General features: G+C 23.3%; 4 protein-coding genes across 5 annotated transcripts; 3 read left to right on the top strand and 1 right to left on the bottom strand.

Annotated features, from left to right (window-relative positions):
- Positions 1-5: 5 nt before the first annotated feature.
- Positions 6-3,913, top strand: LOC122497765 (2-aminoethanethiol dioxygenase). The gene is made up of 2 exons (XM_043605046.1): positions 6-350; positions 3,055-3,913. The coding sequence occupies exons 1-2, from the start codon at positions 6-8 to the stop codon at positions 3,445-3,447; spliced, it is 738 nt and encodes a 245-aa protein (XP_043460981.1). The 3' UTR covers positions 3,448-3,913.
- A 132-nt stretch (positions 3,914-4,045) lies between these two features.
- LOC122497737 (uncharacterized protein C2orf42 homolog) lies at positions 4,046-9,225 on the bottom strand. The gene is made up of 7 exons (XM_043605006.1): positions 8,841-9,225; positions 8,221-8,596; positions 6,936-7,256; positions 6,648-6,861; positions 6,355-6,542; positions 4,667-5,561; positions 4,046-4,546 (listed from the first exon to the last, which is right to left on the bottom strand). Exons 2-7 carry the CDS (start codon positions 8,581-8,583, stop codon positions 4,377-4,379), a joined length of 2,151 nt encoding a protein of 716 aa, XP_043460941.1. The 5' UTR covers positions 8,584-8,596; positions 8,841-9,225; the 3' UTR covers positions 4,046-4,376.
- Positions 9,226-9,451: 226 nt separating this feature from the next.
- On the top strand, positions 9,452-13,822 carry LOC122497772 (nucleoplasmin-like protein). Of its 2 annotated transcripts, none has more exons than XM_043605058.1 (5): positions 9,452-9,611; positions 9,855-9,970; positions 10,976-11,189; positions 11,476-11,561; positions 13,115-13,822. In XM_043605058.1, the coding sequence occupies exons 1-5, from the start codon at positions 9,590-9,592 to the stop codon at positions 13,217-13,219; spliced, it is 543 nt and encodes a 180-aa protein (XP_043460993.1). In that variant the 5' UTR covers positions 9,452-9,589; the 3' UTR covers positions 13,220-13,822. The 2 variants fall into 2 exon arrangements, with proteins under 2 accessions (XP_043460993.1, XP_043461000.1); XM_043605065.1 differs by lacking the exon at positions 13,115-13,822 and adding an exon at positions 12,348-12,688.
- A 1,640-nt stretch (positions 13,823-15,462) lies between these two features.
- On the top strand, positions 15,463-18,063 carry LOC122498040. The gene is made up of 5 exons (XM_043605540.1): positions 15,463-15,555; positions 16,120-16,261; positions 16,574-16,968; positions 17,261-17,429; positions 17,792-18,063. The coding sequence occupies exons 1-5, from the start codon at positions 15,463-15,465 to the stop codon at positions 18,061-18,063; spliced, it is 1,071 nt and encodes a 356-aa protein (XP_043461475.1).
- Positions 18,064-24,803: the final 6,740 nt, after the last annotated feature.

Here is a 24,803-nt window from a genome sequence, read left to right as displayed (position 1 = left end):
AATCTATGAAATTAATATTGAACAGTGTCAGTAAAATTAATAAGAGAACAATGTCAACGCCAATTGAGATTTTATGGAAAGCAGCATTAAAAACATTTACAGGACAAAAAAATGTCGGATATAAATTTTGTCAACAAAATTTCGAGAAATTGTACACTCTCATTAATGAAATTAAAGCTGATGATGTTAAATTAACTCCCGATGTCCTTCGTTACGTACAATTTCAATCGGCACCAATGTGTTTTATTGATATCTTTGAAAATGAGGATATCTCAATTTCTGTTTTTATTTTGAAACATGGAGTTACAATGCCCATACATGATCATCCTGGAATGCATGGTTTATTAAAGGTAAACAAATAAACAAATTTTTGAAATAATTACAATTTCTATATTAAGAAAGATGAATTTAATAAAGGTTTTAATTATTTTTATAGAATTTACTTATTTAGTTATTATTTTATAAAAATACTATAGTAAATGTTACGCGCGTAACGTGATATTCAATTTATTATTATTGTATGCAAATTGCAAAATTTTTTATTTTTAAATAATTTCAGATTCAAACCTTAAAAAAATTCAATTATTAACTAATTTACTAATTAATTATTCTTGTTTATTAATTTAAAAAAAATTTACTAAAATTCTTCACAAGAAGTCAATTATTTTTATAAATAATAACATTCTTTGTAAGAATTTAATTATTATTTTTAATAAATAGTAACATTTTTTGCAAAAATTCAATTATTTTTAAACAAAATTTTAATAAAATTTCACGAACGAATACAATATTAATATTATTTTCTAAAATTTTAATAAATCCATCGAAACAATTCAATGTTATATTTATAAATAGTAAAATTATTTGCAAAAAATCAATTATTTTTAATACGATTTTAATATTTATTGAGAAAAAATTCAATTATTTTCTAAAATTTAATAACATTTCATGAAAGAATTCAATTATAATTATAAAGAGTTAAATTTTGGAAAAAATTCAATTATTTTTAAACAAATTTCACGAAAGAATTCAATTTTTTTCTTAAACCGTTATAAAGTCTACCAAAATTCAATTATTTTCAAAAAAAATTCAAAAAACAATTCAATTTTATTTATAAATAGTAAAATTCTTGTGAAAAATTCAATTATTTTTAATACAATTGTAATAACATTTCATAAAAGAATTCAATTTTAAAAGAATTTTTAATAATATTTTTCGAAAAAATTTAATTATTTTCTTAACTTTTAATAAATCCTTTGAAACAATTCAATTATATTTATAAATAATATTAAAGTTCTTTGCAAAAATTCAATTATTTTCAAAAAAATATCACGAAAGAATAGAATTTTTTTTTAATTCGTTATAGAATTTTTCGAAATAATTCAATTATTTTCTCAAATTTTAATAAAATTCAAGTATTAAATGTTTAATTTCAATTATTAACAAACACGATTATTTTAAAAAACTTGAAAGAAATTGCTCATAAAATTTTATAAACCTTGAAAAAATCAGGGAATTTTGATCGAAATCCTGGAAAACTTATTGTTGTTTTCTAAAATTATTGTATTTATTCTTGAAATCTAATTTCACTTAAATATTTCAAAATTAATTTAATTTTAAAAGAATTGCGTTTACAATTTTCATAAGTAGATGAACTTCAAAAGATTTTGATTTAAAATTTTGTAAAATTTCAAAAACGTTTTGCAAACGTTTTGCAAAAATTCAATTATTTTCAAAAATTTTGATAAAATTCTTGTCAAAATTTCAATTATTTTTAAAAATTTTCCTCATTTCAATGATTTCCAATATCTACTACTTTAATAAAAATTCCTAAAAGAATCCAATTAGTTAAAAAAAATTTTAATAAAATTCTACGCAAACATTTAATTATTTTCATAAATAATAAAACTCAATGCTGAATTTCAATTATTTTTAATACAATTTTAATCGAATTCTTTGAAAAAAGTTATTATTCTTAAAAATTTTTTAAATTTATCAAAGAAATTAAATTTTTTTAATAACTTTTGCTGCAATTTATTTATTAGAATTTAAGTATTATTTTCAATACATTTTTAATTAAATTTCTTTGAAGAAAAAAATTATTTTCAAAAATTTTAATGAAATTCTTTGCGTAACAATTCAATTTTTTTCAAAATAATTTTAATAAAATTCTTCGCAAAAATCAAATTATGTTTAAAAATTTACAAAAATTTCAATTATTATCAAATTTCTCGAATAATGCAATTATTCTTAAAAATTTTATTAAAATTTATCAAGAGAATTCAATGATTTGAAAATTTGTTGATAAAATTCTTTATGAAAATTCAATTTTAAGAAACATTCAATTGTTTAATAAAATATTTATTTTTATAGTTAAATAATTCAATTCTTGTAGAATTTTCTAATAAATATTGATTTAAAAATTAATTTCAAATAAAAATCTTTGAAAATTTGAATTTTTCATACTTTTAATTAAGAATTCTATAGAATTTTTTTTCTCAATAAGTTGAATGAATTTCTTTTTAATTATTTAAAGTTTTTAATTTCTAATATATTTAATTGAAGAATGTCAGAATAATCGAAATTTCGTAAAATTAAATTGTAAACAAAAGAATTTGAAAATTCACAAAGAACTTTTTCAAAAATTATTTTAAAAAAATTGAAGAATTTTAATTGAAAATTCTAGAAATGAATAATCGTAATGATGAAAATAATTTTTGAAGAAGTTACAGTAACAAATTATGAAATTTTAATTATTATAAAACATAAAGAAAGCGATCACTCCGAGTCGAAGACTCTGAGTGATCGATATCTTCATGTTTATAATAATATTTTTATATGTTTTAATATCTTTTAATTTTTAATTTTATTTTTTAATAACTTAATTTCTATAAAAAAATAATTAACAGATTACCGTAACACAACGATTATTAATATAGATTTTATTTTATTGTAATGAATAAAATAAATTTCTTGCGTAAATTTTTCTCGTTTGTTTATAAATAGACGTAATGTTTTGATTTATTTTTATCAACAAGCTGATTATTGTTTCAGGTTCTTAGTGGAGTTGTAAATATAAATAGTTACACAATTCAAAGTGACAGTGATTACCTTGTAAATACCGATAAGAAAATAGAAGCCACGAGTCATGCTACAGAAACAGTCAATAAAAATGATCCAGCTTGTATTTTAACACCTCGCGATAAGAATTTACATGGAATAAGTTGTGTTGAAGGACCAGCGGCATTTTTGGATATTCTCAGTCCTCCGTATAAAGTGGATATGTATGGCCAAGGTGAGAGGCCATGTACTTACTTTAATGTTATTTCATCGAACGAAACGTCGAAAAGTGAGAAAATATCCGATCAAGTACAATTAATTGTAACCCATAGTCCAGAAAATTTTTATTCACAAACTTTAAAATACACCGGACCGACTTTAAGTTGACTCACATCTAATTCAACAAACGAAGAATAGTCATTTAAAGAGATTTCAATCCAAAAGTTGTGTTTTTTCCAAATTCCCAAGAAATAAAATTTCGACTCTTGTATTCTTATTGGTTTGGATGAGTTAGTTTTTTTTATATATATATAATTGTGAATCAAAAATACTATTTAAGTTATTTAATTCAAGACATTCCTGAAGAATGCCTTATTTTTTTTTACTATTAAAAAATTATTTTTTGTTTTATTTTTGTACCAAAGCATAGGAAATTTATTCCAAATATTAAAAGAGCTTCTTTACAAGATTTGTATATTAACATAATTTCTATATTATGATTGATTTCGATTAAGTTACCTTTAAATTGGGCTATGCGAAAAATTATTTCTAATAAATTAGCGATAATCTATAATATTGTACTTAATGTGTAATAATGTAAATTTTTAAACATTAAAAATGAAGCTACTAATTTTTAATTACTCCTAGAAAAACATTTCTATTATTTAACATTTTATTTTATTTTATTTTATTTTATTTTATTTTATAAATAATAAACGTAAAAGGATGAATGCTATTTGAATAAAAAGTATGAAAAAAACGGAAATGTACTTAATCAAAGCACTTTAATAAAGTGATTTTATTGCTTTGATATTGATTTTTAATAAATACATTTTTACATCACTTTTCGTGCATATTTTTACAATTCTTTTCTTTCAACAGAACATTAAATATTGTTTTAATTTAAAAGTAACGAGTAAAAATTTTCTTGTATTTACAAGGTATTAATTAAATTTAAAAGGAACGTGCAATTTCAGTTAATTTTGCATTAATAGGAAAAATTATTTTAATTAAGAAATTAATGCAAATTAAATTCAAAATGTTAGAACAATTTGTTGACTGCTTTTTTTCGTTGATAAAAGTAAACTCATAAAATATTAATACTTTTTCAAAAACGATACTTTTTTACATCGTTGTGGAGTCACGTTTGTTACATGACCAAATTCGAATCTTATTCTGAGTTCACCAATTTTTGAAATCGGCAAAATATCCGGAATCCATTCAATTAGAAATGGTGTTGGATCCACTTGACTTGGAGAAGTATTTCCTAAAATAGAAAAAAAATTATTATTGGCAACAGAGAAATTTTATAGACAATAAAAAAATGATAAAAATAAATAATTGCAAAAATTATTCTCTAGCTTTAATTAATTGAAAAAACACTCACCAACTTTTAAATATGTTTTCAATTCCATGGGTTTAATCAGAGCGCTGTTTACTGTCTTTTTATAACGATCAATATCAGTTTCCTCTCTTTTATACAATTGATAAGAACCATCTGCATTTTGAATGAAACTTCTCGTTATTTCCAATGAAATTAAAGGTGTTTCAAAAATACTCTTCACGTGTAAAATATTTGTTATTTGCCACGTGTATTTTGTAAAAGTACCAATAGGCACACCGTCTTTTCGAACAAACGATGTCGTTGAATTTGGTAAACGTTTCTTTTTCGCCCCGCAAGATATTCTCTCACGAAGACATTCGAAAAATTTCTGTGGCACATGAAATACAAGTGGATCTGGTTTTCCACTGCACTGATAATGCATTGTTTCATTAATTCTCTCGGTTACAGAGGCGAGCCAATTGATAAACGATTGATTTGTTTTATTTTCATCAATTAATTCATTTGAACACTGATATTTTTTTGCATTAATTGTTTTTGTCTTCACTCTTTTTGGCTCAATCGATTTTAAATTATTAATACTTATTGTATTCATCGATGGCGATTCAATTCTCTTTCGTTTCATTGAATTTCCAATTCTTGGATTAACAATTTTAGTAATTTCTGTATCGCATTCAATTAGTGAATTTCTATCGATTATTCGTATACTATTTTCGGGAATTATATTTTCACTTAGAATTCTAATACTATTGCCATCGAGAAGAACATTTGTGTCGAGAAATTTGACATTGTTGGTATTTATTATTTCAAAACTATCGTCTATAACACATTCACTGCTATTTACTTGGTCTAATTTTTCTAGTATTGCTTGGTCGCTTATTATTTTTACTGTACTTCCGTCGAAAACGGCATTTTGATCTATTATCTCTAAATTGTGTACCTGAAAAAAGGGAAAATTGTTTTTTAAATTTATTATTTTTGATTTTTTGTTATTAACAAAATCGATTATATTAAAAAAAATTAACGAAATGCTTTGAAAGAATTCCATATTTTAATAAAATTCCTTGAATAAATTTTATTATTTTAAACAATTTTTAATTAAATTTCTCGAAAGAATTAAATTATTTTTTAAAATAATAAAATCCTTCACAGGAGTTCAATTATTTTAAATAATAAATTTCGTTGCAAGAATTTAATTACTTTTAGTTCAGACACAAAAAAAGTCGCTTTAGTCGATTAAAAATACAAAAAAGTCGAAAAAGTCGTTTATTTAACTCAGTGTTGCAAACAAAATTTTATCTTGTAACTGTAATAATTATTGTCCATGTTTTTTTAAATTGAGATTTGATAAAATTTCACAATTTTTGCAATTAAATTTCTTCAAAAAGTTGATTTTCAAAAATTGGAATAATTAATAAATAATACATACATGAAAAAAATCAATTATTTTCAATTAAATTTTACAAAATTTCAATTATTCCAAATTTTATTAATTGTATATTTCGAAAATTTAATTAAAAAAAATTATTCATAAATAATTTTTGAAAGATTTGTCTATAGTTATTTTTCATACTAGAAAAATCGAAATAATTTGTAATTTGTACTAGAAAATGTGGTATTTTGTTGCAATATTTGAAAGAAAAGTCGAAAAAGTTGCAATTTTTGAAAATAAGTCGAAAAATTCATAATATCCGAGGCCTGAGATTATTAATAAAGAAAAATTATCCGAATACCTGTGAGATAACATTGGAATCGGCGAAAAAATGTTGCTCGCTTATTCTGTTATTTTCGTTAATATTTTCAGAGAGCATGGCAGCGTCCAAATTTACGGTATTCAAATTTCCTTCTATATTGTGTACCGTAAATTCATCATCTCGTAATATTAATAAATGCGCATTTTCAGTTGGTCCCTCATCGTCATCTAAAATAAAAGGAAAATAATAAATTTGAGAAAAAATAGTTTTGAAATTGCAAAATTGAAATTTATTTAGAATAAATAACGAATAATAATTAATTAATTAATTACCCATGCTGATAAATCTTTCACTTTCATTAGATCGAAGATTTGAGCCAAGTGGCTTTGGTACAGTCGGATACGAATGATCAAGATTGATGTAATATTCAAATTCTTCTGATAATTTATCATCGCTCGCGAAAGCACAAATACATGCATAAAAATGAACACACCGGATATTGTGATTTTTACTGTTAACGTCAACCTTATGTGAAGTCCTCGAGTCCTGTTTTAATTTAACGAAATTATGATTAATTGAAAGCTTTTTTTTAAATTTAAAATTTCTTTCTTTGAGTTTACCTGAAAATTACCGCAACTGCAAAAAAATCGATGTTCCACTTTGTCTCTTACTTTGATCATAAAAAACGAAAAGTGCAAATATCCCAAAGGATGTTTGGAAGTTGCTTTACATTTAACGACCATCATGTGCTTCGATACTCTTTGTACGAGAGGTCCCGATGTCTCTGTTGCCAATAGCCATATTTCTTGTTTTATTTCGTTACTGACATTCAAAGACAACAATACTGAGTTTCTTAATGTTAAAGGCTGAGCCTCGGCGTAACATCGTAATGCTGCTTGAATATGCTGACAATCCGCTAATGGTTTTTGAACTTCTTTCCCCTGTGAAACATTTTTTTTTAATTTTAAAATTAATTTTAATAAATTTAAAAATTTTTAATACTTCATTTCAGGGTTGCCACAAAACATGGATTTTAAAATTCCATGACTTTTTCAAATTTTCCAGATCATTATTATTTAAAAAATTCCAGACCCAAAAATAAAATTGTTTTGATAAATTTTTATCTAATTAAGACAAAACATATGAAATCCTTTATATCAAGTAAATTATTAATAACATAAGGTATTAACTTTTAATTTTATAAATTTTATAAATAATTAAACTAAAAACTAAAAATTAAATTTTTTTATTAATTATAAAGCAAGAAGTTATTCGGAGTGATCAATTTCTTCATGATTTATAATAATTAAAGATGTCAAATTGATTAAATTATTATTTTATATTCTAAGAATATTATACTTTTTGAAAATTATTTTCATCATTTCAATTCTCATAAAAAATGTTATCAACTCATTTTTAAATTATTGAATTCTTCCTACGATTTTTAATAAATTTTTTAAGAATAATTACCTTTTTCGAGGAATTGGATTAAAATTTTATTAAAAATAATTGAAATCCTGCGATGAATTTTATTATTTATGAAAATAGTTGAATTATTGCGAAGAAATTTATAAAAAAAATTTGTAAATAATTGAATTCCTGTGAAATTTTTATTATTTTATAAAAATAATTAAATGATTGCGTAGAATTTTATTAAAATTTTTTTTAAATAATTGAATTCTTTTGGGAAATTATATTAAAATAGTAAAAATTGAAAATCATTGACTTCATTAAAATTTTTGAAAATAATTGAATTTCGGAGAAGAATTTTATTATTTCTAAAGATAATTGCAATATTTTAAAGAGAATTTTGAAAAAAATTTTAACATAATTCCCAGGTCTGTGGCAACCCTGTTAATTGTATTTTCAAACGAAAAAAAATATATTATTAATTTTTATACAAACCAAAACATTTCTATCGAATCTTCGTTCACAACCATTTATAAAGCAAAGTGATGTCGATAGAGTTAAATTTATAATTTCTCCACTATTTAAAGGTAATTGAACGAAACCTCGATAATCGGGATCTTTATCACGTGCTCGTACGGAAAATATTTGAGTAGTTGAGCCTGTTATTAATTTGGAAGCTTCTGTTGATAATTTTCGTTTTTCCCCAGCCTCTTTAAATACTGCATCGCAGTATTTATTTTTACAACAATAACCCCTTGAACCATTGTAGGTTCCACATTTAGGGCATTTACGCACTCCTCGCAATGTTGCCTTTCCAAGATCCGATAAAATTGATTTCAAACGCTCCTCACTTGCCATTTGTACTAAAAAACTGAAGAATTTTCTATTATAAAAAATGTAATCAAGTTTTATCAAAATTGTGCACAAAAAAGCAAAAACTTATTCATAAAAATGCCAATTTCAATTTAGAAACATAACCTCAAAAGTCACAATAATAAAATGAATAAAATCGAATAAAATGATTAATTATTAAGTTTTGTTTTTCAATAGTCCAAAAATTGCTTACTAAAAAATAAATCATAAAGAGTTTAGAAATATCTCAGAATGAAACTTACCCGTTGATTGTAAATTCGGAATTTTTTATTCTTTCACGAAATTTTTAAGAATCATTCAAAATTTTGGGTGAAAATTAAAAATTAAGAACTCGTTTTTGACAAGAAAAAAAATGTAAATGTATGTAAACTGGAAAAGATAATCAGCTGATCATTCAAGTTTGTTTTCATTTCTCCCATTGCGAGAACTAGAGCGAAGAGCGAACGGAAGATGAAGCAAAGGTATTAAAACTCGTAGATGGTGCATTGACTTCCTTTTTACAAACACATGTAATGTTAATTAATCGTAAATAATAAAGACTTCTTCCGTAGATTTATTACTTTTCCTAAAAACCAATTATTAATGGAATGAAACAAATTTTCCGAATTTATGGGATTTATTTAATTTATTTAACAATTTTGAGGTATTTAAAATATTTCATTCTCACTTGAAAGCGGAAATAGGTATGACTCCATTTTTGCAAACTACGATTGTCAAGAGAAAGAGAATATTAATTATCCAATGAAATTGCAGTTGAGAATTGAGGCGGGAGTAAGAATGAGAATGATTGGTTGATACATGGGGAGAATTTAAAATTTCTACTTCCCACAGTGACCACAATGCGCTCGATGTCACTGGTATCGGTTGTAAATTTCTTCGCTTCCTTCTTTCCGTCGACACACTGTGAACACACGCTTCGACGCTCTGTCGCTTAACACATAGTTTTAACGCGTCTAGTATACAAGAATCCTTTTTTATCTAACTAATCGACATGGCAGAGGAATATTTATACGGTAAATATTGCAAGTTGTGTGAATCGGGAGTCCGAGATTACTTTATTAAGTTCGAATTTCAATTACTTTCTTCTCGTCAGCCATTAAAATTTTGCGGTGCTCTGGTCGCAAGACGCCGGCAGGCGTTTCGGCCATTGTGACTAGCCCCATTGTGTGGACCGCTTGGCTAGACGATTTAAGAATTTACATCTCTTATTAATAATAATTAATGTGAGAATTCTATATTGTGATTTGTGTGTTCAGGAATCACCCTCGAAGGACCCAACGCCTCTGAAGTATGGGATCCAGAACACAGAGCAGATGATCCTGACGGCACAAGTCAGCACTTTGGTGGCGACCAGAAACTCATTATTAAAATGGTAAGTGAACTTGAAAATTCGTCCCTTAAAAGAAGGATTTGTTTTAGCAAAATTTCGGAGTATATTTTTTCCCCTCTTTTGAGCGTCTTTTGTCTGTATTTACCATTCTAGGTTTCTTTCAAACATTTCTATTGTTATACTTTTTTTAACGCGTTTTTTTAATTGTCTTCAAGTATTGAAAATTAAGTTTCAAGCTTACTTTCAAGTGTTATTTCTATCTAGCATTGTTAATTGCCAGGTGTAGTGTTGCACTAGGTGTAGGGATTTGAAACTAATGGGAATTTACGCGCCAAGAAATAGTTCCGCATTTTTTTTTCTGTTAGCGTATTTTTTTTCTATTTGTAATTATAAATAATTTTAGTGTCTTATTTTTTTGTTTGTGTGTTTGGAGCATCTCTCTTTTGTTCATAAATAACAGGTTTGCGTGATTTTCTGTAGTTAATGAGGGTTGTAAAAATTTTAATTACAAGAAGGGGAGTTCTATAATCAATGAAAATTTGTTATGTTGGTATGTGTGATATGTATTCATACTTGGCGCCATTTTTACTAGAATGGCTGCCAGCTACTTCCCTTTTTTTTCTTTTTCAAAGGCCTTGCGAGGAGAATTAATAAGTTGGCATCGCAATAAAATGCCGGGAAATATTTAATTTTTAACCGAGAATTAAAACAAATTCCCGAAAATTAAATTTACTAAGAAATTGGTTGGTATCTTTTGTAAATATATTTCAGCATCTTATGAAATTTTCAGGTACAAACTCCAATAGAGATAAATTGTCTATTAAAATCCGTTCGGACAATTTCTATTAATTTGCAAATAATTTTGATGCTTTTACTTTCTTCTTCATTTTCGAAAAATTTATTTTCTAAAAACAACTAATTTTGGATTTTTCTTTTTTTTTTTAAACTAAAATATCTGTGATTTATTTCCTGGTCCAGATAATAGATTTTAATTTTTGTAAAAATAAAAACGGTTAGTTTTCGAAAATTAATTTGTTAATTTTACAGGCACTTCTTGGACCAGAAGCTAAGCCAGGTGAATTAAATGTTTTGGAAGTCGAAGCAACTGGACTGAGAGGACCCATCAAAATCCCAATAGCTTTACTCGAAATGGGCAAGACTTCACAGATTATTCTTGACTTAAGTTTTCCTGACCCACCAGTTACATTCACATTGGTTAAGGGAAGTGGACCCGTTCACATAGTTGGACACAATCTTCTTGGTAAGAAACAACAAAAAAATACATAAATTTCAAAATAAATTAATTAAAAATACATAATTTCTCTATATGAATTTCTGTCTTATCAAACTTTACTTATATTTACAAATTACATTGTTTTGAAAATTATTTATTTGAATCATTCATTATTAAATTATTTTTTAAAAAATATTAAATTTTAATTTTAAATTTGCATTTTTTTCCTTTTTGACAATTAAAATTTATCTACAGTTTGAAAAATGTAGATAATGTAAATGTTTCGTTTTTTTAAAACTTTGAACATTTTCAGGCTCGCACATTGAAGAATTCGAAGATATGGAAGATATGGAAGACGAAATGGAGGAAGAAAATATTGACGATGAGGATGACGAGAAGGTAATGTATTAATTTCAAAACAAAATTAAATTTGCGTACTTCCTTTTTTTCGAAAGACTGGACAGTAATTGATAAATTTTTCAAATTGAACTATTTCTTTATGTCTAGCAATTTGCTCTCTAAATTTTCTAAATTCAGACAATAAATCATCATTTCTCTAGATTATAAATTTTATAACGAGAAAATATTTCTTTTCATAATTTTTAATTATTTTTTAAGTTGTTTCAAGATGACATAGAAATTTCATTTTTTTTTTGTTTATATGAGAATGGAATAGAATTTTTGAAATGCTAATCTTCAAGCATTTGGACAATAGTTAAAATTGTCGGCGTTTATGGCTCGTCACCAAATCGATGAAAAAATTTTTTTTTCTTTATTTTTTCATTTCCCTCATTGATTTCCCATTCCCTGCATATTGTGTTATTGATTTGGGACTTTTAGACGATTTCTTTTGATTCGTTACTTTTCATGTGTGGAAAGGAAAAATTTCAAAAAACTAAAAAGAAAGGAAATATCTTCGTATCAAAATCTATAGGGCGGTTTTTTTTTCTAAACAAATTTTTAGGGCAAATTTTTTTGATGTGCATGGAAGGGAAATCACATTTTCCATTATGAAATTAATTAAAAATGATTTGCTAAAATGAAAACCCTTAGTAAATTGTTTATTTTCTAATGTATCTTGAAACTTAATTCTCTCTTTCTTTTTTTTTGAGATTAGTTATCTATATTTATTCCTTTTTTTTTCTTGAAAACGTGAAGTATATAAATCAGAAATAAAAATTTCAGGCACCACAAAAGAAAAGAAAGCCAACCGCAGAGGCTAAAAAAAATGGCACCAAACGCCCAAAGGTGGACGAAGCAGTAGATAAGTGATGTGTTAGGAAATCCATTCCGTATTATTAATTTTAATAGCGTACATGGATAAGTTTAACATTAAAATAAAAAAAACCGTCTATTAATAAACGATAAAACGCCGTGTTAAAAACAAAAGAAACTTCAAAGAAGCAAAACTGATCGTCATAGAAGATCCTTTATAGATGTACCTCCCTCGTTTTATCCTGCATTTTAATTTAGATTTGTTATCTCCATTCTTTTTTTGTACAATAAATCATCATATTCGAAAAGAATGCTGTGCACGATTTCATTCAGTCATAAAATACACTTCACATTAATTCTTCACTGAAAAAAAAAATTCGTCTTGGTGACGTGCCGTTTTTAATCATCCGACAACAATCAAGAACTGACAGTCGAATTTCTACCTGTTGAGATTATTAATTTCGTCAATTTCTTCACGTCGTTTTCGAATAATGAAAACGATTTGCAGTGCAACATTTCAAGATGAAAAATTATTTTTACCTAAAAAGATTTATTTAAATTCGTATGTAATTGAAATTTACTATTTTTTCAAAGACGTGACAAAAAAATTAATTATTTTTTTACTTACAAATTTTATTTAAATTGTCAGTTTTCTATTTGAAAATTGAAATTTTTCTTTTTAAATTCTCTTCACAAATGAGAAAAAATTAAAAATTGGATTGTCGACTTTCTATTAGGACCCAGAGGAAGATGACGAGGATGATGAACCTAAGAAGAAGAATGCCAAAATGTCGTCTGCCGCTAGAAACAAAAGTCAGGCTAACAAGAACAAGAAAAAATAAATTTTGCGCGCCTTAAAAACGAAAAGAAAAGAATTGCACAGAAGGAAAAAAGAAAAACACTCATAGGCTAGGCTTTTAACAAATAAGTTTACAAAAAAAAACACTATTATTTTGTGTTTCAGCGAATTTTTAATATCAATATTTTCATGAGCTCGCAATTATTGTTGCGTGGACATTGTTAAATGCCTGATTTTTTTCGATTATTGTACTATATATATATATTTTTTGAAAAACAAATTTTTTTTTGTTTGTTTTTAACAGTCTGAGTGTGATTTTGAAATATTGAAAAAATTTCTAGTACAATTTTTTGTTTATGTATATTTTTTTTTTTAAAGTATGGAGACAAAACTGATTCTTAAGAAACCATCTAATTGAGAAAGTCTTTTTACAATTTTATTATCACGAAAAAAAGTCTTGAAGTTTTTATATTAATTTTTTTTTGTCATGACGAATTAAATATATTTTGTAAAAGTCGAAGTTTTTCTCTTTTGATAAGCGACAAATAGTGTTTGTCAAAGCAGACACGATTGAATTGTAAAATCAGTAACTTATGATTGGATATACGTGTGATGTACTTAAGTGATTAAACTAAGTTTGGACAAAGTTTTTTTGTACTTCTTCAATTTACAATCGTTTACTAATCTTGATTTTAGCAAAATACGAAATTGTTTTATTTTTTTTTAAATCATTCAGTTAAATGATTGTCCATTTAATTCCAATAAGTTTCTATTGAACTTTTTATAAATTTTTCATTCAGATTTTTAAGTCTTTGTATTTATTTTTATTTACTTTTTGAAATTCTTTTTCTTTTTTTCTGAAAAAATGATCGCACACGTATAATTTTTGTTTTTTCAATTCTTTACCATATACTTCCAATGAATGAAAACAAATAATAGAAATAAAGTTGCTTATTATTAATTCATAAGTCATTGATGAACAAGATAATGAGATAAAAAGTATTCTGTGTGAGAAATTTTGAGTTTAAATAATTATAGGATTTTTTGATATGAAAAGAAAAATGGAAAAAAATGAAAAAGAAAGAAAATAATTGCTGCTGCATGTGATTGAAAGAAGAAAGAAAGTTAAGATAAACAAGTAGTGTTTCTTTATAAATAGTGTTACCAAAAATCCACGTAGATTATAATTCATTCCACTTAAATGAGAATTATTATTTTTTTGATTGAAAACAAAAAAAAATGAATAATTAATCATGCACACATTTCAATATTTTTATTCGAGGCGTGAATTTTCAATTTTGTACATAAATGATACACAAATAAAATTCAAGAGAAATTTTTAATCGATTTTCCTCATTAACATTGAGGATAAAATTCCTTAAAATAAAAATTAATTTTAGACATATAATGTGAATCATCTATTGATAATTGTTTTGCGTGAATAAATTAATTTTTAATTCGTAAATTGGAATTTTTTTATTAACTCTATTTATTTTTTAATTAACTCTATATTTCTTGGAATTCGGTTAAATATTTTTTAATTAATGATTATTAATTTATTTCAATTGAAAAGTTATTAATTGAAAATATTTGACGGTAGGAGTTGTAAAATATTAATTAAATTAATATTTATTAATATTAATTAATCAATTAGAAAATTAATTATTAATTAAATTAATTTAATTGATCTCTATGAAATGAGAGAGGTTTTTTTTATTTGAAATTTGGGGAATATTTTTAAATTGAGACTTATAAATAATATTAATTAATTGACAATGAAATTTGAACTTAATTTTTGTTTTCAACACTATAAAAAGTTTTTAAAGGTTACGTCAGTTATTTATTTCATTTTCTTTTGTCATGAATATATATTGAGTCTTTATTTTTGACATTAAAGAAATGTTTTTAATTTTTAAAAAAGAAGTTTAATTTTTTATACTTGTTAAAAATGTACATTTGTAAAGTTTTCAGTAATTTTTTTTACTGTTACATTTTTAGTTATTAATAATTTGGGAATCATTTATTTATTTAAATTTCAGTTCAAAATCCAGGTATGTTATTTTACTTGCTTTTACTTATATTTATTGAATTTATTTTCTCTCTTTAAATATTAATTTATTAAATTTATTTTTTTCTGTTTAAATTTTATTTTATTAAAATTTACTTTTCTCTTTAAATTTTAATTTATTACATTTATTTTTTTTCTTTAAATTTTAATTTATAAAATTTATTCTCCTCTCTTTAAATTTTAATTTTAGATTAAAAAATTCACTTAAATCTGATGATATGCAGAATATTCCTGTTGATAATACAAATTTCAGTGAAAATTCCTCATTAAAATGCAAATCATCTAAAGAAATTGGAATTTTAAAGGAACATGTAAATAAATTTATGTAAAAATTTCTAATATATTAAAATTTATTTTGTTTTCTCAGGATTAATTGTTACAATAAATTGACAAATAACATTTCTAAACAGAAAGTTATAATTTCTTATTTATGAAACAAATTTTAGTTCTAGTAAATTTTATTTATCTTTGCTTAGCTGATTTAAATTATCAATATAATTTAATTTCATTATTTTTATATTTCACAATTTTAATTTTAAGTTATAAATGAAAAATAAATAATTTTAGGTATTAATAAAACAAATTCCTCTTTACTTATAGAGGCAATATTTTTTATTTATTATTATTTCTTGTATAAATAAAAATAATGATAGAATAATTATTTTCAAAAATAATTTTTAATTATTGTATTTTTTATTTATTATTATTAATTACTTTTGGTATCCATCACTTTTTATTATTTATTATTATTAATTAATTAATTTTAATAATTTAATAATTATAAATTATTATGAATAATATTTATAAACAAAAAATATAATAATTTTTAATTTGGCATAATTTATAAATTAATAGCAATTTTATTTTTCCAAAAGTTAGCAGGAGTTAGGAAAACTGCTTTAGAATTAGAGTCAACGATTCAATTGAAAGATTCTCATGTGGATAAAGTACGACGAGATAATGAGAGATTATTACAAGAATTGAAAAAGCAGCAAAGAACGAACAAAAGTATAAAACGTAATTAAAAGTTTTCTCTGAAATAAGAGCGTCATATCCCCTTTCTTTTGCTTGAACAGAATGTTTCCCTGCAAGACGGGTAATCTGATAGAAGGCGATTCGACGTCGATAAGGCAGACACCTTCTAATTTATCACCGGGAAATTCAAAATCACAATTTTTCTTCATTTTTTCACTATTCTTATTTAGTTAATTATTAATTAATTATAGTTAACATGAATAATTAAATAATTTAACAACATTATTAATATATTAACTAATTAATTTTAATTTAAATATTTAAATATATTTACATAAAGGATTTTAATTCCAGAACAACTGGATGATGAGAGATATTTTTATCAAAAAGAAAAAGATCATTATCAACGGGAATTGGAAAATTACAGGAAAAAATACTCGGGAAGTATTTCAAAATTTCATTATGATGAATGTGAGAAAATGAAAATTCATTTTGAAAATGAAAATTCTAATTTAAAAAATAAATTAAACGATAAAAGTCAAGTAATCTATAATCTTTGTGTAAAATTTTTACGTATGAAAATAATTAAAGAAAAAGTTGAAAAAAAATTAGATCGTCTCACTAATGAGCATTTTCAATTAATGTCAGAGATGATGGAAAAATTGGATGAAGCACAAGAGGAACTCAAGTTAATTTTTTGTGATGAATTTCTTGAAAAATTGCCAATTGATAAATTAAAATATCTTCAGGTGAAATAATTTAATTTTTATACAGAAAATTAAAAGAAAAAAAAGAATGAAAATAAATATAAATAAGAATTAAAATTTTTTATTTTTATAAGATCATTTTACAGAAGAAAATAAATAAAAAAATATTTAGAGTGGATAAAAAATATAAAAAATAAATGAGAAATTGAAATACAAAATAAAAATAAAGAGTATAAATATGAAATAAAAATTATAAATTAATATTTAAATAAAAAGTTTATAATAAACATTATAAAAAATAAATATAAAATAAAAGAGATTTTTTATTGAACAGATTGTAAAAAGAAACAGTCGTCTAATCCATGAGAATACATTATTGAAGTTACAAATTCAGCATCTTTTGCAGACAATCGATAAATTTAGGAATGAGTCAGAAAATTCAAAAACAGAAAAAATTGATCCTAAAACAGTTGATAAATTACTAGAACGTGAGAGAAAAACACGTGGAACACAATATTTTCAAAAATTTTCCCAATTGTTAGTAAAAAAATTGTCAAAATTTACTTCAAAGTAATCTCAAAATCTCGATTTTTTTTCCTTTATTATAAAAAAAATATAAAATCTAGATATAGAATTTTTAAACTGAAAAGCAAATCTCGTCATTTTTAAAAATCTATAAGATTTAATTTTAAAAATTGAAAAAGTTGAAATTTCTGAATTTAAAATTATTACATTCGAAAATTTGCAAAATTATATGAAAATTAAAGAGAATTTTCTGTTTTCTTTTTTTTTCTTTATTTCTTCTTTTATTTTATAAAGAAAATTTAGGAATTCGTTCTAGGAAACAATGATTTCTTATGCTGAGATTACGTTTGTTTCAGACCGTTTAGGGAGAAAATCGAGACTCAACTTTATTCTAATATGGAAACTTGCCGGCGTGTTGTCGATCAATCGGGTGACGCTAACTTGGTAACGAAACTTGATGAAAAACATTGTAATCAACTTTTGGAAATGGAAAAAGAATTTTCAAAGTCTAATCATGATTCTCGGCATTTCATTGGTTCAGAAATTCAATTCACTCAAAGTTCACCGGCAATCGTTCAATCTTCAATATTTCAGCAAAATATTTTATTTTGAAGAATGGTGTACTGTACAAGTATTTTTTGAATGAAATCCCAATGTTTGCTTCGTATAGCAACGAACAAGGAACGAGGGAAAAGAATTTTCATTTTTTTAGGGGTATATTTAAATAATACAAAGAAAAGTATTTTTTGTTTTCTTTTTTTGGGTTTCAATTTATTTTTTAAAGTAAGGAAAACATTTCAGAAGAAAATATATATATGGTAATGTGTACGTTTTATTATGTACAGAAATTATTTATAACTATTTTTAAAAATTTTTTAGGCTATTTTACCTGTGTATAATTATGTAAATGAATAAATAATTGTAAAATATAATTTATTTTTCCTATACATTTATTTTTTATTTTCTTATATTTTTAGAAGAAAATATTTCACAATACATTCTTTTATACAAAAATAATGAATAATTTACTATATTTTTTCATTTTAAGTTTAATAAAGTAAAATAAATACTTTCATAAAAGTTTATTTTAATACTGTCATTATTTTTTTAAGTTACTTTAAACCTGTAAATAAATAAAAAAAATACATATAAAAATAAATTAATATTGGAAATTTTATTTTTCTTATAACGTACTCTAAAAAAAATTATTTGATTCAAATAATCGATTACTTCTCTATTATCAAATAAATATTTCCTTAAATCAAATAATTTTTATTTAAATCAGATAAACAGTAGGTGTTTGGTTCAAATATTGAAATTATTGTTTTAAATACAATTTATTTGATTTAAATAAAAATTATTTGATTTAAGTAAATATTTGTTTGATACGAGATAACTAATCGGTTATTTGAATTAAATAAATTTTTTATTTTTATTTTCACTAATTTTCAAAATTAATTCAATTTTAAAATTAAATTAATTCAATTTTATAAAATTTCAATTTTAAATGAATTTAATTAGAAATTTTAAAGAACTTAAATGTTTGAAAAAATGTAATAATTTAAAATCTTCTAAAATTAGTTAAATTTGTCAATATATATTTAATTAATTATTAAAAATAATGGATTTATAGAAGAATTTTAGTTAAAAACACTTTAAAAAATTGAATCTTGAAGAAGTTAACAAATGATTGCAGAAATTCAATTATTTTCAAAAGTAATAAAATTATTATCACAAAATTCAATTATTTTCAAAATTGAAAAAAACCTCGTCAAAATTTCAATTATCTTTATAAATAATAAAATTCTTCTTCAAAATTCAATTATTTTCAAAAATTTTAATAAAATTCTTGTCAAAATTTCAATTATTTTCAAAAACTTTTCTCAATTCAATGATTTTAATTATCTACTATTTTAATATAGTTTTTCCAAAGAATTCAATTATTATTTGAAAAAAAATTTAATATAATTTCACAGGAATTCAATTATTTACAAATTTTTTATAAATTATTTCGCAATAATTCAATTATTTTCATAAATAATAAAATTGTTTACAGGGATTCAATTACTTTTAATACTATTTTAATCGAATTCCTCGAAAAATGTAAAAATTGACAAAAATATTTTATTACAATTCGTCGAAAGAATTTAATTTATTAAAAATTTATTGATAAAATTCTTTATGAGAATTCAATTTAAAGAAACATTCAATTATTAAAAAAAATTATTTATTTTTATATTTAATTAAAAAAAGGTTTGATTTTGAAATTTTTGAAAATCTCAATTCCTATGGAAAAATAAAAATAATTAAATAATTATTTTAAAAAGAAGTTATTGATGTTTTTGAATAATATTTTGCAATTAAAGAAATTCGTTAATAATTGTTACAGAACATTTTTTTAAATAAAATTGTTTTATTTATTTTCTTAAAATTCAAAAATTTTCAATTTTATTCTCGATTAAAATTTGTAATTGACAAATATAGAATTTATAAACATTTTTTTCCTTTATTTTTGAAAAACTTTGAATTTTATTAAAAGAATGTTTTTTCCCCAAAGTTCAATTATTTTCAAATCAGTATCAAATTCCTAAAAGCAGTACGCAAACATTTAATTATTTTTATAAATAATAAAAATTTCTCAGGAATTCAATTATTTAGGTACTAATTTTTTTATAAATTCCTCCGCATTAATTCAATTATTTTTATAAATAATAAAATTTTTTTAAGGAATTCAATTATTTTCATAAAAAATAATTAAAAATTGTAGAAAATAATAATTTGAAAAAGTTACTGTAATAATATTCTTATAATATACAACAATGATTTTATCACTCGGTCATCTTTAATTATTATAAAACATTCTTATAAAAGTTATTGAATTTAAAAAGATTTGAATTTGAAATTTTTTAAATTCTTAATTCCTATGGAAAAATAATATTGGTTAAATATTTATTTAAAAAAAAAGTTATTGATGTTTTCGAATAATTTTACAATTAAAGAAATTCGTAAATAAATGTAACAGAACATTTTTTTGAGTAAAATTTTTTCCTTTATTTTCTAAAAATTGAAAAAGTTTCAATTTCAATTAAAATTTGTCCTAATTGACAAATAGAATAGAATATGTAATGTTTCTTGTTATTGAGAAATATAAATTATGCTTAAAATGAGTAGGTATATTTCCTATTTCTTAATTATAATTTTTTAACAATTAACAATTTTCTCATATTTTTTATAAATAAAAAGGAGAAAAATAAACAAAATTTATTTGTTAATCATAATTTTTTTATATTTTTTAATTTCAAATATTGTTTTATTATAAATTATGAACAAATACCTGCATATTTTCGAATTTGTCAAACAATATTTTTTAAAGAAAAAAAAAACAAAAGCATACACAAAAACTGACTTCAAAGTGTGGACGGAATGAAAGAAAGAATAAGACGATTATTACATAGTTAATTAATTAATTAATAATAATAATTAATAAATTAATTAATTATTCCTGTTTAGAATATAATGTAAATAAAATGAAAAGAATGTAAAAAATGGTGAAAAAGAGCCGGTAGCCCTTTATTAAAGGGTTGCTACAGAACCTGGAAAACCTGGAAAACCTGGAAAAGTCAGGGATTTTTTAAAAAAGGTCTGGAATACCTGGAAAAGTCAGGGATTTTTTAAAAAAAGGTCTGGAATACCTGGAAATGTCATGGAAATTTGAAATGCCTGGAATTTTATTCCACTTAATATTTTTTACTACATTTTTTCTTTTAAAAAATGATGTCTTGGAATTCCTGGAAATGTCCTGAAATATCCTTGAATTTTCCATATTTTGCTTTTAAATATTCAATAATTTAAAAATTTTACTCAAATTTAAAAAAATAATTTTTTTGATCCATCAAAAAATAATTTTAATTTGTCGTTTGATTAAAGAATCTGATATCTATATTATATAATATTGATTTTTAACTCTTTTTATAATAAAATTAATATTTTTGTTCAAGTAGGTTAATTTAAATTATGTTAATCGTAATATGAAATAATATTACACATGTAAATGTCCTGGAAAAATAAAAAATCTGTCCTGGAATGTCCTGGAATTTTAAGTCATATTTTCAGTAGACACCCTGTCTGTGCTTTAATAATCAAATAGAGATAATCTAACGTGAATATTTTTATAATACAGAAAAATTCTAATTTATATAATGTTCAAAAGGTGACCTGGAAATTTATCAGATTTGGTACTGGAAAACCTGGAAAAGTCATGGAAATTTAAAAACAGACTTCTGTAGCAACCCTGTTTAAGTTCCGCTGTCTCACTTGTGAGTAAAGAGTCTTGCAGCCATCTATCGATATAATTATAGAGTCGAACTGTCCGACAGAAAATATAATGGCGCGAAAATTGAAATTACGAAAATAAACTAAAGAAAAATATATCTCTTTTGTACGACTAATTATATGTATATACCATAATAAACTGAAAATTTATATTAAAACGACTTCTCTATAAGTGAATATTCAATTTGCGTCTCTCGACTGAGTTGTATATATAAGAAATTCTTTTCTCTCAATAACTGTGATTGTAATTGGAATAAATTATAATTCATTAAGTATTAATTGGAGAATGGTTAGTAGATAAGGGTTTATGGAAAAGGTGGCATGTCCATTTATAATAACAACCGTTGCCGCGCCCGGGAGATAATGCATAAGACACGTTAAGGCTTCCCGTGCTCAATTGGTTATGAGCTAACGAAGAGAGAAAAGAGAGAGAGAGAGAGAGAGCGAGCGAGAGAGAGGGAGGAGGGGTGGTGGACGTCTCAATTTTCTACTCGGCTTAATGACCGATCGTTAAAACCCCGACTTCAGTTCTTGAACCGGCTTTGAGCATTTCAAGAGAGCTCGTCCTGCGTATATATTGAAACCCACACCTGCACATCCTTTAGCGAAGCAACATCCTACTAACGTAATCACTGCTGTTCCTCGTAATGACGTTTATAAACCTTTGGTCGAGCTTCGTCGCTATATAGCCATTCACCAATGGGCATATCAAGACACCACTCAAAATACTTGTGTGTCTAATGTCTTAATTACTATACACATTCTTCAATTATCTTGTATATTTCAATGTGCTTGTAGTTGTCATTTTTTTCCTCATTATCATAATTAGGGTTAAGCATATATACCTTGTCTTAAGAGTGATCCGCGCAGTAGTTGCAGGAAAAAGAAGTTGCGTTTTTATGTTATCTTCTATATAGGGGAATATTATTGTTTTATTATTTCTTTGCAAAATTTTAAATGTTGCTCTGCAATGTCCAGACAATATTGTTAAAATATCTCGATATATATTTTAGGAAATTTTAATACATTTCCGTATTTTTTAAAAATATTTTAAAGTTTCTCAAAGAAAAGAAATAAAATTTCTAAACACGTTTCCTTTTATATAATATTATTTCATGCATAGTTATTAAAAATTTGAAATGTCGCAAAAAGTTTTAAAATCCCAACAAAAACATCTTTGATGCAAAAAATTTTTGTAATTGTCCAAATAATTAGGTACTGAAAATAAAGTTTACCAAGTAAAATTTATAACTAAAGTTTTTATATTGATTTATTTTTATTAATTTTACTAATTCAGGCTTCGCAGTGCCCCTAAAAAGTATTTTAGGGGAAATAAGGGACTAAAAATTAAAAAATAGGGGACTTTTAGGGGACCATAAAAATTGGTTAGATAAAGATAAAAATATAATTTATTTATACAGGGTTGCCACAAAAATTTAACTTTATTTTTCCCTAACTTTTCCCTGAATTCCAAATACAACTTTGATTTTTTCCCTGATCCTAAAGAATATTCTGATTCACTCTAAAAATTATTAGATACACAAAAAAAGGTTTTATTAAATTTATTTACAAATTTCTTCAAAAGTAAAGTTATTCGAAAACATCAATAGTTTTATTTAAAATAAATATTTAATCATTTTTTTCCATTGGAATTAAGATGTTCAAAAATTTCAAATTCAAACCTTTTCAAATTGTACAACTTTATAAAACATAAAGATGACCGACTGACAAAACCATTAGTTTATTATTATAAAAATATTGTTACTGTAATTTCTTCAAAATTATTTGTATCATTTCAATTAAATTAAAATTTTCTAGAATTTTTAACTAAAATTCTACTTTAAATCAATAACATCAATTATTATTCAATTAAACTTTTTCAAAAAAAAAATTAATTCTACAGAATTGTTAGTTAAAAGTACAAAAAACAATAATTTAATTCTACGAGAAATCAATTATTTAAATACAAAAATAAATAATATTGAATGTTTCTTAAAATTTAATTTTTACTTAGAATTGCATTAAACAACTTTTGAAAATAATTTAATTTCTGCAAAGTATTTTATTACTTTTTAAAAGAATTAAATTCTTGTGATGAATATTGATATTTATCAAAATAATTGAATTTTGGAAAAGAATTTTATTAAAATTCCTTAAAATAATTGTTTTTATGGGAAGAATTTATGCGATTTTATTGTTTATCAAGATAATTAAATTCTTTTGCAAAATTACTTAAAAATTTTTGAAAATAATTGATTTGCAGCGACGAATTAAATGTTATTTATGAAAATATTTGAATTATTGCAACGGATTTTATTGTTTTATTGAATAATTAAATATTTCTTAAAATTGAATTGTTTCCACAAGTTTTAATAAAATTTTTAATAATAATTGCATTTTTTAGGAATTTATTTAAAATTGTATTAAAAATATATGAAATTCTGCGATGAAAATAAATGAAATTTTATTATTTATAAAAATAACTAAATCTTTTCATAGAGTTGTATCAACAAGTTTTTTCTATAATTAAATTTTGTTGATAAATTTTTTTGAAAATAGTAAATATTTAAAAACATTGAATTGCGAAAAACTTTTTAAAATAATTGAATTTTTGGCGAAAAATTTTGCTTTTTATAAAAATAATTGAATTCTTGACGAGATGTTCATTAAAATTGATAAAAATAATTGAATTAGTGCAAAGTAGTTTATTAAATGTTGTTTAAATAATTGAAATTTTGCCAAGAATTTAATTAAAATTTTTTACAATAATTGAATTCTTGAGAAGAATTTTGATATTTATCAAAATAATTAAATTTTGGAAAAGAATTTAATTAAAAATCCTTAAAATGATTGATTTTATTGGGAGAATTTTGTTGGTTATCAAGATAATTGAATTCTTTTGCAGAATTACTTAAAAATTATTGAAAATAATTGATTTCCTGCGACGAGAAAAATAGGGGAAATTTAGGGCAAATTTTCAAAATAGGGTACGTTTAGGGACCAAAATTAAAAAAAGGGGA

Source organism: Leptopilina heterotoma, unplaced genomic scaffold, assembly GCF_015476425.1.
Source record: "Leptopilina heterotoma isolate Lh14 unplaced genomic scaffold, ASM1547642v1 Lhet_10, whole genome shotgun sequence".
In the NCBI taxonomy this organism is placed as follows: Eukaryota; Metazoa; Arthropoda; class Insecta; order Hymenoptera; family Figitidae; genus Leptopilina; species Leptopilina heterotoma.
The sequence above is the reverse complement of the archived record's forward strand: the minus strand, read 5'-3'. Positions and strand labels throughout refer to the sequence as shown.